The sequence below is a fragment of the Sphaeramia orbicularis genome, chromosome 21, assembly GCF_902148855.1.
Source record: "Sphaeramia orbicularis chromosome 21, fSphaOr1.1, whole genome shotgun sequence".
Classification (NCBI taxonomy): domain Eukaryota; kingdom Metazoa; phylum Chordata; class Actinopteri; order Kurtiformes; family Apogonidae; genus Sphaeramia; species Sphaeramia orbicularis.
The window spans coordinates 7,033,709-7,050,255 of NC_043977.1; the positions used below are offsets into that span (position 1 = coordinate 7,033,709).

Below are 16,547 nucleotides of genomic sequence, written 5' to 3' on the forward strand. Positions count from 1 at the left end.
CTAAATGTCCAGTGTGTTGCAAAATTCATAGAAATTAGAGGTAAAAAACAGGTGAGATCTTCCCATAATCGATGCAAAATTTATTTTCTTGTCTTTCTTATCCTTCTTGGTCTTCTGTTCTTTCGTTCTCTCTAAATGGGGTCTACTGATGACTATGAAAAGATAATAAACTTTTTTGTATTTTACCTAAATTATTTTGATGCATTGATTGGATTAGCTGTTCAGTAGTAATTAAACATTTGACGTGTGTGGATGCTTTTGGTTTTTGGGGTTTGATCCACATTTGAAGATCACATTTAACATTTTTCCCCTGAAAAATCCACCAGCCCTGATGATACTGTATTTGTGAATTTTGTATGTAATAAAACTTACTAAATAATAGATCAAAACTTTCAGAATTAGATACTGAAGAAAAAAAAAAAAAAAAAACTTAATTAAAAAAAGAAAAAACAGCAGAGGGTTGTGCTTCATTTTGTGGACAGTTAGGTGTTATTTTTTGTAGTTTTTCCCCCATAATTTTGTAAATATAACATTTCAATCCCTAGAAAATTGGCTATTATCTACTGTTCTTTGAGTATTTACAGTGAATATGAAAATAGCAGGTATTTAAAGCTTGTGAAAGTGTTTTGGCTGTAAAAATATAAAATTGTGTGGTCAGTTCTAGGCTCAAGGTTCTTATTGTCATGATATTTTTACATGAAATGAAGTTTTTCCTCTGGAACTGCAGCGTACAATAGTAAATAAAAATCCTATAGTAACTAAGACCTTAGTCTTAGTTACCTTTAATATATATCACTATAGAAATAGAGTAGGAAACTGTCAAATGGAGGCACTTTAAAGATAATATTACTGTGATATTGTGCATGGAAGTATGTAATGTTTTGATCGCTACATATTGAGTTCCATATTCTGATTTACAGAGTTTTTTTCTGAGGTTAATGCTATGTGATTTTTTGACAGAAACACACACTGACGTTACAAACAGAGTTAGTGTAGGTGTGTGTTTGTGCTCTTTGCTCTGAGGATGAAACTAGGTCTGACTGGCTCTTTGTTTCTCAGACGCTCTGTTTAAAATAGCACTTCCTGTTTCTGTGTGACCCATGATGCAATGCTGCCTGCTCTGCTGATGCTTCAGATACAGTGGAGATTGAATGTCCTTGCTGTGCTGTTTAGTCCAAAGCCCATGTGTTTCACCTCTGGCTTTGAGGACTTGTTTATATGTTTTCGTCTCGTCGTAGTATTCAGGCTTTTACACACTGCTCTATCATGCATATGAGCAAAATGACAAGGAAATGTGAATTATCAGACAAAAGCTGCACCAAACCAGACAAACTCTGGACTTTTTTTTTAATGAGCTTAAGTTGGATGTATTTTTTTTTTCCTTTTTTATAATTTATTTAATGTTGGTTTTTTGTCTTTGTATGAGCTACAATGAGCAGATAATTAATGTTTATTAACCTGTTTTTGCAGCATCCAACATTGGTGCGTCTCTTTTGAGAGGATGAGAACTAAATGAGTCACATTACAAATGTGCACAATGAGGGGGATAGATATATACATTTATTTTTGTTTTTGCGGTTCACATGAAAATGTTTTTTTCACACATTCACCATGAAAAGTTGGTGTACAGACGAAAGAAAACACATAATAGAAATGTGTGTAAATGAGTTACAGTTTGACTTAGATTAAAGCAACAATTACAATTTTAATCAAAAATTATTAAATAATTATGTTAAAAATTGTAAATTGGACCAAACCAGACAAAAAATTAGTAACAATAAAGAAATTAATAAGTTTAGACAAGCTTTTTATTTCCCACCATGATGTTTTGTTTTACATGTAGATTTTTATTTTATAGTATTTTATTTTTTATGTAGTTTTTTTTTTAATATAGGACTTTGTTTTCTCTGTAGCACTTTGAGATTCTGTTGAATGAAATAGGCTTTATAAATGCAATTTATTATTATGTTATAGTTAATAATTTATCCCACCTTTACAAAGAAATCTTCCATTGTAAATATAAAAATAGTTCTTAATGTAATGTCTTTTAGTCCTTCATTACCTTAAAGTTTAATGGTAGATTTTTCTTCCTCAGTGAGATGCGAAGAAAGTAGATGGTTAGTTGTGGTAGAAAATTATTATTTACAATCAGAGAAGGAAAAATATTTAGAAATTTAGAAGCAGAACATTTAAAATCATTGTCATAGATTAAAAAAACAAACAAAATCAATGTTTAGATAAATTAAGTAGCATTTTGGAAGCAAAGATAACAATTAAACCAAACTAACCAATGCAATGATATTTATCCCAATATAAAACTATATTATGACATTAGACATTATTGTTTTATATCCCAGACCCCTGTTAGAAAAGAAACACCTGAATTCAATGCGTCCACATACTTTTGTCCATATAGTGTATCTGTCATTAGTGAAAACACATCATATTCACTGATATTATCCAGTATCAGCATATATGATGTGTGGGTGATACATATGTGCATCTGCAGCTGAAACCCTTTCATCCTTCTGTCATTATAGTAGTTGTGAGGCTGTGAATCTTGCAGCCGGTGCAGTTTCCTTAACTGTTAAATTCAGGAGCGAATGCACTGATTGGAACCCTGACTTTGTGCTGGGGGTTCCTCTGGAGGCCTTGGAGGTGGATGGATAGAGGATGTTGCTGAAAAAAACTGCTTAACAGGGAGAAAATCTCATATCGTCCATGAGGCGCTGGTCAAACAGCTGAGTGGTTTCAATAAGAGACGGTGTTATCTGTCAGCAGGATGTGGAACAAGCCTCCTCTGTGATATATGAGCTCTGTTTAATACAGAACCATTTATGTTCTATATGTTTATTCACTTATTATTAGTCTGACCCACTGGACGTATGCAGATGGAATAAGAGGGGGTATTTATGTCGGACTGTGGCAGGAGTTTATCATTCATCTGGTTGCTAAATTTTACAAATACCAATATGAGTTAATGATTAAAATGCCAACATCTGATTTGTCATTCCTTTAGATTCAGAGTAGGAAAATCACCACACTGTCAAAACACGCACAGTCCTGTATTCAGTTTAATACAAATGATGAATGCACTAAATAATTATATATGATAAATACTATTATATTTATTTAGTCATCTACTCAATCAGTCATTTGTGAATTAAGTATAATACAGACTTTTTTTTATTCATAAATCAGTCATTTACTTTTTATAGCTCATTGGGTGATGGGTCATGAGCGTTGGTGAAGGCACTGTGTCTGATTTCATCTTCGTCATCCTCATCGTCGTAATTAGCAATTTCTTCAAACATCTTCTCAGATGAAACTACTGATCGGATTCATTTTAAATTCTATTTGTATCTTCCTTGGGACAATGTCTACAAAGTTTGTTCATAGTTTTGTGAAATTTAGATTTTTTAATTTTTTATGAATTTCTGAAACATTAAACAACAGAAAACAACATGTAAATGGTTACAGATATCAATATAGTTACTATTGATCGCTGATAGGAAGTCATATATGGAGTTTCATTTGGGTTCATGACCCTGATGATTTTTTGTCATGACAGATAATAAAGTGTTCTGATTCTGATATTTGTTTCACACAAGCAACTTATGATGGCAGTTAGTTCAAAACAATCCTCTTGCACTTTCCTGATAAAGTATATTAATTATAATTACTTACACCCAAGCCACAAATGATAAAATAAAGCAAATAATTATAATAATGAAGTCAAACTGTACCGTTGAAGTACCGGATCAATAAACATAAGTATCAGTAAGAGTAATAGTATTGATAAAATCTTAATGATACCCACCCCTACAAACCTCATGACCCTGGTGACTTTCCTCTATAAGCTGAAGTGTCTTCGTCCCATTCTGGAGTCTGTGTTCTCTGAATGTGGGTGGAGCTTTGACCTCTGGTGACCTGCTAACCAGCAGTACACATTAGTGTGAATGATGGTGTCTAATTGAAGGTTGTTCGTGTCCTAATTAGCGAGGAGACGCTTAAAAATAAGACTCCGACTGTTGTTGGGCAGGGCAAACACAGGTCAAGTTGTCAACACTCTTATTTTTACAAACGTGAGATGTTTCTGACTCATACAGTCTGATCAAGAACACCAAATCTAAAATGCAAAACAACTTTTCCATGATTGTTGCCTCCAAAGGAAATGAACTCTTGATCTGTTGTCGCTCCATTAACAAAACAAATGTGCTGCTGTGAGGCCGGCAGCCTCAGCAGAACAATGTGGAATAATTTCCCTGACATTTCTTGGCCTTATTTGGCTGCTGCTGATAACTGCACTGGAGGTTGTTGTTTCTGAGCTCCAGCAGGATGTGATGTCAGCAGCACTGGCCTCCAGTGGCTGACCTTTGACCTACTGCCAAACGTTGACTTCCCCGTGGTCGATGACAGATGGGTTGTGGATCTGGATCTGCACATGAGTGGACTGGGAAAAGAACAGCGAGAAATCCACTGGTGATGGGTTTTAGATCTGTCCACTACTAGAAACTGTTCTACTGTCAGGAATTACATTAGACAGGAACATCAACCAACATGAACAACTGGAAAAGACAAACATATTCATTCATTCACTTTATTAAGGACACCAAAACTAGGTTCATAGGATAGGTAAAAACAAACACAATAAAAAAGAAAAGAAATGACATAAATCCATATGCTACTTGCACATAAAGGCTCGATTGCATTTTAGATGTAAACCTTATTGATCTAATCTTGGGACAGACCAGATATGACTTTATTGGTGGCTGATATTTCATTATTATGGTCCAGAATAACAGACACTATATGGACAAAAATATTTGGACACATTGAATTCAGGTGTTTCTTTTCTGACAGGGGTCTGGGATAGAAAACAAAAATGACTGAGGGAGAAAATTCTCCCATTAAAACTTTAAGGAAATATTGATGTTTTTAAATGATACAGACAAAAGTATTGGGACACATTATGTCTAGAGCTCTAAGATGTCCTGTTCATGATGATTTGAGATAAAAACATCAATATTTCCTTAAAGTTTAACAGGAGATTTTCTTCCTCAGTGAGATGTGAAGAAAGTAGATGGTTAGTTGTGGTAGAAAATTATTATTTACAGTCAGAGCATTAAAAATATTTTAGAAATTTAGAGGAATTTGAAATCATACACTCAAAATCAATGTTGACAGAAATTAAGTAAAAGCTATCTCTGAGGCATTTGGGAAGCAAAGATAATTTAAACCAAACTAACCAATGCAATGATATTTATCCCAATATAAAACTATATTCTGACATTAGTCATTATTGTTTTGTATCCCAAAGCCCTGTTAGAAAAGAAACACCTGAATCCAACATGTCCACATACTTTTGTCCATATAGTTTATATGACTTGATTTGGGTTATTATGGTCCAGAATGGTCCATCTCACTATCATTTTAAATATCAAATGTGATTTTCTGCACACATCACTGCGTCTTTGTCAACTAGGAAACACCTTCACATTTCCATATCCACCCACTTTGTTTAACATCCTCACTTGAGTGCAGAGCTCTTCATCATCACACACACAGTTTGCAGGAGAGGCTGGTTGTTCAGCTTCTTTATACTGACACTGAACTGGGAGGACTGGTTTCCTGTATCTTGCACCATCCAACTGGAACAACCTGCAACGCACTTAGAAGCTAGATTTCTACACCGCTTTAAAGCTCAAGTAGTCTTTTATTTTCAACACTTGCAGCTTTTTTATGAATTTTTGTGTCAATTTTGTGTGTTTATGTGAGCGAAGACTGTCCTGTTTGATTGTAATCAGTTCTTTTGTAAAGAAATTTTTGAGTGAATGAATGTACTGGCTTCATATTCTGTACATTAATGGCAGGACTGGGTGAAATGAATATGAAGAGTTTTGACTGTATTTGTCGTATGTGTTGTCAGATTTCCATCACAAATATGGTCAGATTATTGTCCAAAGCAGCGTGAAAAAACTTTAAATAAAAATGTCACTCCATTTGTAGCTTTGAGTGAAATATCTAAAAAATGAATGCATCAATCATGATTCGGTATGATCCAAAATGTTACGTTTCTTATCACTTTGCTAAACCCTATTTTATTAGTCTTTGGTACATTTATTTGTGTATTTGGACCCTAATAGTTCATGAAGTTTGAAGCTATCTTTATATTCATTCCGGCAAAACACAAGTGGATTTCTACAACCTGTTTTAATTCCTGCTTAATTTGTTATGTTTTATAACTAGTTACGTCACGACATTTTAAAGGGCCAGCACTCCAATCCACCTTTCTGGTGACATTATTCAGAAATAGGGTTGAGGATGGACCTGTGGTGTTGAATGAATAAAAAATTCAGACCCAAGCAGAGCTTTTACAGTTTATGTAGGCCACAGGGAAATGTTTGAAAAGGCATAATTCTATTTAAAAAAGCAAAATATCACTCCTTTAAGTTCTTCCTCTAACTTTGTAGCTAAACTGTGACATCGTCTGATCATGGGTGGTTTCACTGTTAAATATTAAACTGACGTATCTGTATTTTCTCCGTCCAGATCTGTCAAAGAACAGACTGACCGACGTCCCTTCGGAGATTTGCCAGCTGGTTGCCTTGGAGACCCTAAACCTGTATCACAACTGCATCAGGACCATCCCCGACAGCATCATCAGCCTGCAGTCACTCACCTCCTTAAACCTCAGGTATGTGGTACATACACCTAAGTACTTCATGCAGATACTCAGAGGGTAACAAGTGGATGAATCGTCCTTATCGTTTATTCTAATTAAAAACTGCTTTATGTTATACAGCATCTGCAGGTTCTTAAAAAGCTGTATAGTGTCAAAATTCAGTTTTTCAAATTAAATATTAGGTCTTATATGTTATCATCTGAACAAACATTTAATCTAATTTAACTGGTCCATCTTTTTGTAATTTTTTAAACCAACCACTGAACCTAATAAAGTCTTTTTACTTTATACTGTTTATCCTCTTGGACCCTGGTTGACCCCAACTCAAACAAATGAAGGCCTGTCCCCAGATAATCGTCCCCATATAATCGCCCCCAAAGTAGAAGTTGGAAGTTGGAATCTGTTACAAGCCAGGTCTCTAATAAAGGCCTGGGGCAATGTTGACACATACAATCAAAGGCTGGTCCCCAAATATAGGCAAATTAAACAAAATAATATGGATAAATTTAGTGGCACTTCTATTGCTTCAGTTTAATAAACAATAAAAATATCCATTGATCTACTCCTGTACAAGACCACAAATACACTATGCTTTATCTTTTATATTTAAATACTAAATTTAAAAAAAATATGTATTTAACTTGAATTCGGTTACCTATAATCAAGAAAAATGACAGTTTAGTGTGTGAAACCTGTATAAATGCTGCTGTGTTAGCAGTGACTGCACACTCACAAAGTACAGTGACACATAATAAAGATGACAGAACGTATTTAATGAGGTATAATACCTGCTAAGTGTGTGTACATGCCTGTACAGTGTAAACGCAGCATGACACTGAATCAGCGATGAGGCTAAAATGAAGCAGGATTATTGTCCTTTGACGTCGCCGACGGTGTATTGTGTGTCAGCTTACGGTCATCGCACTTCCACTGTTCTGCCTCACAGCTGCCACTGTGTGAGTCACTGCAGGTGTGTGTGTTCAGTCTGACCAGTGTTGTCGGGGTCATGTTTTGTTTTTGTGTGTGTGGACAATGTAGCCAAAGTGTGGAGAGTGGAGGTCTGTGTGCACATGCAGCAGCCGACTGCAGCATTGCTCTGACCTTCACTGAGCTGGAGGTACGACGGCTGGAGTCACTGCAGCAGATCTGTGAAGACGAACAATGAGCACGGGCACGAAAACACGACAATGTATAGACACATCAGTGGGAAGTGTTTCCATCACCACATCAATGACACACCGAAGCATTCTGTCATAGTCTGTTACCCAACAGCCTGTCACGGTGCTCAGTTATTTAATTAATGATCGGCTTAGATGTGCTTTAAATCCTAATTTCCCCCGAAAATCTGTATCTTTAACCCTTTAGCCCCTGAAGCATTATTTCAGTGAAACGTGTGTGTTCAGGTTCATTAAAGCTGCTGTGAGTATGTGCTTGTGTTCCTTTTCTTCAGTGGTTATGCTTTACTGTGTGTTTTAGAGTCAAAACAGGTGCAATAACAGAAAAAGACAAAGAGAGGAATTGAAGTTTGACAGGTTTGGACTAAATAAGGCACTTAGAATGTACATCAACAAGAGATTTAGGATGTTGAACATCAACTGTGAACTGGAACACACTGAACAACAATAGGTATTTGAATTTGGGCCCAGTAGGTTTTGTTTGGGGCGCTTTTTTCCTAAATCAGTCCAGCTGATTTTTGACACCTGGTTGAACTCCAAAAAGCTGTTACATGGTCAAAACTCTGTACAAAAGCAGTCAAAAAAATTAAGGAAGAAGTCCAAATCATCTATTTTTATAGTGAGTCTGTCTCACTCTCTGCTCTGTGTTTTGCTCCCCATTTCCACAGGTATCGGGGTATGTACTGAGCATGCTCAGATGTCTATGGAAAGGACAAGGCCTATTCTATCAGCACATTTTGAAATGTTTCCTGTTGAGCAAACGGTTGAATTTATATGAATATTTAAAATAAATTGCATTCAGAATGCTCACCACAGACACGTCAGGTGTTAAAGGGTTAAAAACATAGTGAGTGTGTTTTCTTTGAGTAACAATGAGAAAGACTTTTTCACAGTTTGTCTCTAGGAAGATGAGGGTTATTTTTAGCTTCTTTAAAGTGGAACGGATTAACTTTTACAACAGAAAGAAAGAGACTACTTTTGTTTATTTTGGATCTCATTAAACTATATCGTTGTTTTCTAATTAATTGATAAAGACCAATACAAATGAGCGGACATATATGTTCATAACTGTGTGTATGTGATCTGTATATTGGGTGGGTTTCTGCTCAGATTAAAGATGCTTAGTTTGCAGTTTTATTAAGGGAGTGAGCAAAGTGCTGCATAAGCACATAGTGAATATAAAGTCTACACAGACCTGCTTAATCGTATGTAATATCAAAAAATAAATACATAAAAAATAAAGGCAATTAAATCATTTCATATCTGTGTCCATATTTCTTGCGAAGTTGTCACTTGTGCAATAAAATCAGAAGTTCTTCAGAGTAAATAACAGTCAAAAACTTCAATACAGTTAAATAGTCTTCCACACTTAAACTAAATTTCCCTTGCAAAAAATGTCATATATTTTCTGTATTTATTGATTATTACTGTTTCTATGGAGTGCTACTTCATTTTTTTTAATATATACTTTTGTGTGGCGTATCCTACTGTGCAAATGTCTTGGGCCCTCTCTACATTTGTTGTTTTTTTCAGAGCTGAAATGATCATACATACAAAAAACCCCCATTATGATTATGATATCGACAGGTTTATGGATATGAGTAAATATCTAAAGTAGCCCTTTTTCCAGAAGGTGTTTGAAGGAGCGAAAGAGGGAGGGAATGTCTGCCACCAGTGGAAAACTGAAAAAAAAAGCCACTGTTTTTAATCAGGGATGAACAGCTGCATGTGAACAGCAACATTAATGGACCTTTCATTTCCTTTGACCATGAAAAGCCACGTGTCATGTTGTCTGGGCTGAGTGTTTTGGAGTTATTCTAAGAAGGAGTGATGAGTAAAATGCAACAGAAATGTATAAAACAACTGGAGCGTCATCAGATGAGTCAGTAACAGTTAAGGAGAAGTTACTGCAGATGGAGAACAGAAAGTAAAAGCCTCTATTCATGTGCATATCTTCACACGTTCAGATGTTGTGATAACTTTTGTTTCCCCTTTACTGTCTGAGACAAAATAAGAAGATAAAAAGTCAGTCATTTAAGTTGAATCCAACAGCATTAGCCTAAAGTTTGATGGTGTAGGGTCGAGTTTAGAGTTAACTTTGGTGACTAGAGGAGACATGTGGAGATGAGTCAACAGGAAAAAGGATTAACTTCAGTTCCATGGATGTTCACATGGGACTTACTCAGATCACCCTCAGTATTATTAAACACTACACTGGTCTGGGTCACATTCTGCTGTTGATGCTATCGACACTATGTGGACAAAAGTATGTGGACATGTTGAATTCAGGTGTTTCTTTTCTAACAGGGGTCTGAGATACAAAACAGTAATAAAAATGATAATATCATTGCATTAGTTAGTTTGGTTTAAATTGTTATCTTTGCTTCCAGAATGCCTCCGAGATGGTTTTGACTGATGTTTATAAACTATATGGACATAAATATTGGGACACATCATGTCTACAGCTCTAAGATGTCCTGTTCATGATGATTTGAGATACAAACATCAATATTTCCTTAAAGTTTAATAGAAGATTTTTCTTCCTCAGTGAGATGTTAAGAAAGTACCGTATGTCCCAAAAAAATTACAATTGGATTTTCCGCATAGATAACTTTCAAAAATCATTTAACAATCTAAATCTTGTCTTGGCCAGGATGCTCTTGGAAAAGAAATTTTTAATCTCAATGAGGTTTTCCTGGTTAAATAAAGGTAAATAAATAAATGCTATTTCAGGCTATGAAGCTATAACATGTTACCTACATCTTGCAGAAAACCCCATTTAATTTGATTTAGTGGTCACAGATAAATGTGGATCTTTGTAAAGCATGTCATGGGTTCGTTTGTCACCTCCCCTGAATTGCATTTTGATTTCGATTTACTATTTTTAAAGTTATCATTGCAGAATGTCCGATTGTAATTTTTTTTTTATGGGACATACGGTAGATGGGTAGTTGTGGTAGAATAGTATCATTTACAGTCAGAGCATGAAAAATATTTTAGAAATTTAGGCAAGGCAAGGTGGGTTCATTATTTATTTAGAGGTACAACATTTAAAATAATAATCATGGATAAAAAAAACAAAATCAATGTTTAGAGAAATGAAGTAAAAACCATCTCTGAGGCATTTTTAAGCAAAGATAACAATTAAAACCAAACTATCCAATGAAATGATATTTATCCCAATATAAAACTATATTCTGACATTAGTCATTATTGTTTTGTATCCCAGACCCCTGTTAGAAAAGAAACACCCCATGACATCACAATATGCAATTAGATGAGTACATTTACTCCGATCATAAACTTTGGGTCATAGCCGATATTTTTTGTGAGTTGCAGTATGAGGTTATCTATAACTACTTCCAAGACACAGCTTTTTACTTTATTTTTTTTTTATTTTTTTTTTACTTTTATTGTTTCATTTTTGAGATTTTACAACACAAACATTTACAGCATAGTCTCAGTTGTCGTTCTGTATATTGTCCACTTTTTCCATCGATCTTTGCATGTTTCTTGATGTATTCTTATGATATAACTAAGTCTCTCCATGTTGTGAATTTAATGACAGGTGCTGGACAAACACAGTCACATGACAGTTGTTGGTCGTGTGGATGTGAATGTTGGTTTTTGTGTTTGTGTGTGCAGTCGTAACCAGCTGGGCGCTCTGCCGGCCTGTCTGTGTGGTTTACCTCTGAGAGTCCTCAACGCCAGCAACAACAAGCTGGTCAGTCTGCCGGAGACCATCGGACAGCTGCACAACCTCATGGAGCTGGTGAGACGCATGTTCTGTATGTGTGTCTGTTATTACTATGTGGACAAAAGTATGTGGACATGTTGAATTCAGGTGTTTCTGGGATACAAAACAATAATGACTAATATCAGAATATACTATAGTTTTATATTGGGATAAATATCACTACATTGATTAGTTTGGTTTAAATTGTTATCTTTGCTTCCAAAATACCTCAGAAATGGTTTGGACTTCATTTCTCTCAAATGTGATTTTTTTTTTTTTTAAATCAATGACTATGATTTTAAATGTTCCACCTCTAAATTTCTAAACTATTTTTCTAGAGCTGCAACAAGTACTCCAGTAATTTGAGTACAAAAAAAATCCTCAAATCCTTTTTTTTGCCTCGAGGATTCATTTAATTGTTAATTTTGTTTCAGTTGTCACTTGACTTTTTCAGTAAAATCTATCATTAACTGAATAAAAAACCAAGTGTCTAAAACCGTATTTTGATCATGACACTTCGTATTTTGTTCATTTCTATTCATTTTATTTATTATGGTATTTGTTTCTGTTCATTTTCTAACTTATTTTATTTACTTTCTGCAGTTTTTCTACTTACCTCAGCATTGTTTTTTTTTAATCCATGACTGATTTTAAATGTTCTACCTCTAAATTTCTATAATATTTTTGTACTCTGTAAATAATCATTTTCTACCACATCTTACCATCTACTTTCTTCACATCTCATTGAGGAAGAAAAATCTCCCATTAAACTTTAAGGAAATATTGATATTTTTTTTAATCTCAAATCCTCATGAACAGGACATCTTACAGCTGTAGACATGATGTGTCCCAATATTTATGTCCATATAGTTTATAAACATCAATATTTCCTTAAAGTTTAATGAAAAGAAACGCCTAAATTCAACGTGTCCGCATACTTTTGTCCATATATGTGAATATGTGATGGAGTTGTTGTGAATATTGTCGACCACGCGCCGTCTTCACCTGATTCCGCCGCGGTCACACCGCAGCTATGGCGACCGCTGAGTCGTGAGCCGGATTATTGTCCTGATGACATTAGATCCCTTCACCAGCAGCGTTTAAAGCCGTTTATTGGCCTCCATGCGTGACTTTACCTGGACACAAAGACTGCACTCAGCTCCGAAGGGCTGAATTCAGTTCAAACTAAGTTTTGCTGACTTGGCATTCGTCCTTCATTGTCGAGTTCTGAACTTTCAGTCAACCCTGTTGGTTTTTATTTACTGTTCTGCCTAAGTGTTCCAACATTAAACTGCTTTAAACAAGGCTTTGATGGAGTTTGCATCCAGGGTTATTTGTGTAACCAGTGCTCAGAGTAAAGCTGTGTGAGGTTCCAGTTGTAGGACTTAGACTTTTGTTTATTCTGAACTCAGAGCTGAACTTTGTGAAGACATGTCTGTTGCTACGTAGCAACACAAATGACTGGAGGTCTAACCTGTACTTTATGTTTGGATCTGATCCAGTTAGAGCAGCTTAAAGGCACAAACTATGATAGCAGTGTGTTTTATTACCTATTTAATGTGAACTGACAGAATAAATAGTCCGTATAAATATGGGCGATATAAATATCCATCAGGGTTCGTACACATTTTTCAAGATCAAATGCAAGCGCGTTTAAGGGTCATTTTCCAATTTTTCCAGCACAGCACCTTATCACTGGGATAAAACAATATCTACAGGAAAACATGTACTCATGATTATTTTTTTTCACTTTTTATCACAGTGATGTACGTTATATTATCCTATAAACATCAAAAATTGTGTTTTATAATAGCTAAAAGTTTAGAAAATTAGAGGAGAACACAAAGTTTAATCCAAAATCAAAGGGAAGCCACTTTGCGTTCTTCAGACAAACTCACACTGAAACATACATTAAGATAAAAATGCACCTGGAGTCGACCTGAGAACACCTGGGAATTTACTTTTTTGACATAAAATTTTATTTTTCAAAATGTACCTCTCTCTGCAGGGGCGCCGCAACCAGTTGTGGGCCCCATGAAGGTAAACGTTGTGGACCCTTCATAAAACTAAGTTTCTTGCCGATCTATAGGACCAGGGTGGGGTGGGGGGAATACGTGGGGATGCGCAGTCTATAACTTACGTCACTTACACTGGCATTAAATAAAACTGAAGCTGAACTTATAAGGAGCGTTACTGTCACCTACTGTATGTCCAGGACCAGCGTTAAAAGCCCAGAATGGACATAAACACTGGATCTTACAAGGTGCAGATGTCAAACATATGGCCCGTGGCCAAAATTGGCCCACTAAAGGGTCCAATCTGTCCTGTGGTATTAATGTTTGAAAAGCAAAAATAACGCTAAAGATATTAATGGTGTTAAAATCATTTTAGTTCGTGCTCCACATTCAGCTCAGTATGATCTGAAGTGGATTGGACCAGTGAAATAAAAACAGATTAACCTATAAATAATGTCAACTCCAAATTTTTCCCAATGTTTTAGAGTGAAAAAAGCCAGTGATTAACATCAATATCAATACATCAATAATGACGTCAATAGTTATGCTGCTATGAATGTTTACATTTGTTTGTTTGTCCCTAATTGTTTTGGCATTCAATGAGGCAGGGTAACTGTGAACTGAATTGCCCTTCTGGGATTAATAAAGTAATCTGAAACTGAATATCCTGAAATTTCTTAAGAGAAATAAGTGCAATTTTAATAATATTCTGCCTCAAACATTTAGTAACAGAATATTGGTACAATTACACTTATTTCTTGTAAGACATTTCAGGTAGTTGTGAAAGCATAGTTTTTAAATGTCAGCATTTTTATGTCGTTTTACTTTTTTATACTAAAAGAGAACATTTTGGAGTCATTATTTCAAGGTTATGATAGTATTTCACTGGTCTGATCCACTTGAGATCATATTGGTCTGAATGTGGAACATGAACTAAAATGATTTTAACACAACTGACTGTTAATATCTTCAGTGTTATTTTTGCTTTTAAAACATTCATCCCAGGGGCCATATTGGACCCTTTGGTGGGCCGGTTTTGGCCCACAGGCCGTATATTTGACACCTGCACCTCGTAACATCTGGTGTTTATGTCCATTCTGGGCTTTTAACGGGGGTGCTGGACACACAGTAGGTGACAGTAACGCTCCTTATAAACACAGCGGTGCAACAGGGCGACCTCTGTAGTTATTAACAGCTCAGTTAAAGGTACCATTACTGGAATTAAATCCTTCTAAATCCATTTAAATCTTGCGCTGGTTCTTTAATAAACTGTCAGAAACTCCCCTACCTCAGACTGATGCATCCATGAGTGTAAGTGTTTGTTTGGTTTCTGTTTACAGGACATCAGCTGTAATGAGATCACGGCTCTGCCTCGACACATCAGCAGACTCCGAGCGCTGCGGGAACTCAATGTCCGACGGAACCTGCTCTGTGTTCTACCTGAAGGTGAGTTCGTGGACAGAGGAACCATGACGACACCTGATTTTGGAATTTTTGACAAATTTTTGAACTATTACAAATTAGCCTCTACTGATAATGGTCCATACTTTAATGGATTATAACGTGAGAATGGTTACAGATATCAATATAGTTCCTATTGATCACCGATAGGAAGTAATATATGGACTTTCATTTGGGTCCATGACCTTTGACCTTGACTGACCTTGAAGGGTCAAACTCAAGGTCACCAGTGTCTACATTTCAACAGTCTTCTTTCCGGAAACTACTGTTCAGATTCATTTCAAGCTTTATATGTAGCTTCCTTTGGACAATGTTTAAAAAGTTTGTTCACAGTTTCGAATTTTTGACAAATTTTTGAATTACTAAAAATTTACCTCTACTTCTAAAGGTGCATATTTTGATGAATTTTAACATGGAAATGGTTAGTGATATCAATATACAGTCGTGGAAAATATTATTAGACCATCAAAAGTCATCAAAAACAATGGTTATGCAATTGAGTACTAACTCCTGTGTATGTCATGTGACTAAAACAGACAGAAAAGAAAACATGGAAAGCCTAAAAGCACTGTTTTTGTCAGTACAATGACGCAGATATTGATGGAAGAACTGAAGTGATTTTGGTTATTATCAAGAAAACATGGAGAATGGATAGATATCAGCTCTGAAATTAAACTACTATGAGCTTTTTTTGTTGTTATCATTATATTTGTCCAAACAAATGGACTGGGCATTAAAATGAACAAGAAATCGAAGATAACAAGGGTGGTCTAAGAATTTTTTTTCACAACTGTAGTTCCTATTGATCACTGATAGAAGTCATATATGGACTTTGATTGAATTAGCAGAGTTCTGCTCCAGTGAAAGTACTGCCCACTTCTATTGTTAGATTAATCTGCATCCAGACCACAGGACTGGAACACACTGGAGAAAGAACCTGACAACCTCACAAATTCAACTGGGGACTGATTCAGATAGAACATGATGCTGACATACAGGGACACTGGAACTATATTTGCCTTTTGGAACTGTGAGTGTCAGAGCCTCTAGTGGCCGTCATCGGTATTACACTTAAATACTTCCACATTGGCTTTTATTTGGAGCTGAGGTCTTTGGTTTAATTCCTGAGCATTTTCACACAGTCCTAAAACTCAGTGAGGAGCTTTTGTTTACTTTAACAGTGTGTATTTATACTTTAAACTATCACAGATGATCAAAGAAGTCCTTGCGTTCCTGTTTCTGTATGAGCTTCGATGCCCTTTGACCTCTGTGTTACTACAGAAACGGGGTCGTAAACGACAGAGGGATATTTTTAGACCAAATGTTCAACTGCTGCTGATTTAATTTGATATAAGTCAAGTGAAACCGGCATCAGATGTGCAATAAAACACAGAAATAGGACGGTGTGACCTATAAGCAGGACGGACCCGCCCACGTCAGACCAGAAACCCACTCCACTCACAGTGGGGTGACCT

At 35.8% G+C, this 16,547-nt stretch overlaps 1 protein-coding gene across 1 annotated transcript in view; it reads left to right on the forward strand.

The window, feature by feature from the left end:
- The window catches only part of LOC115412918 (leucine-rich repeat and calponin homology domain-containing protein 1-like), a 115,390-nt gene that overhangs the window by 40,957 nt on the left and 57,886 nt on the right, over window positions 1-16,547 (forward strand). Inside the window, 3 exon segments of the mRNA XM_030125598.1 lie at window positions 6,553-6,697; window positions 11,506-11,632; window positions 14,952-15,057. Of these exon segments, the coding sequence (XP_029981458.1) occupies window positions 6,553-6,697; window positions 11,506-11,632; window positions 14,952-15,057 (378 nt within the window).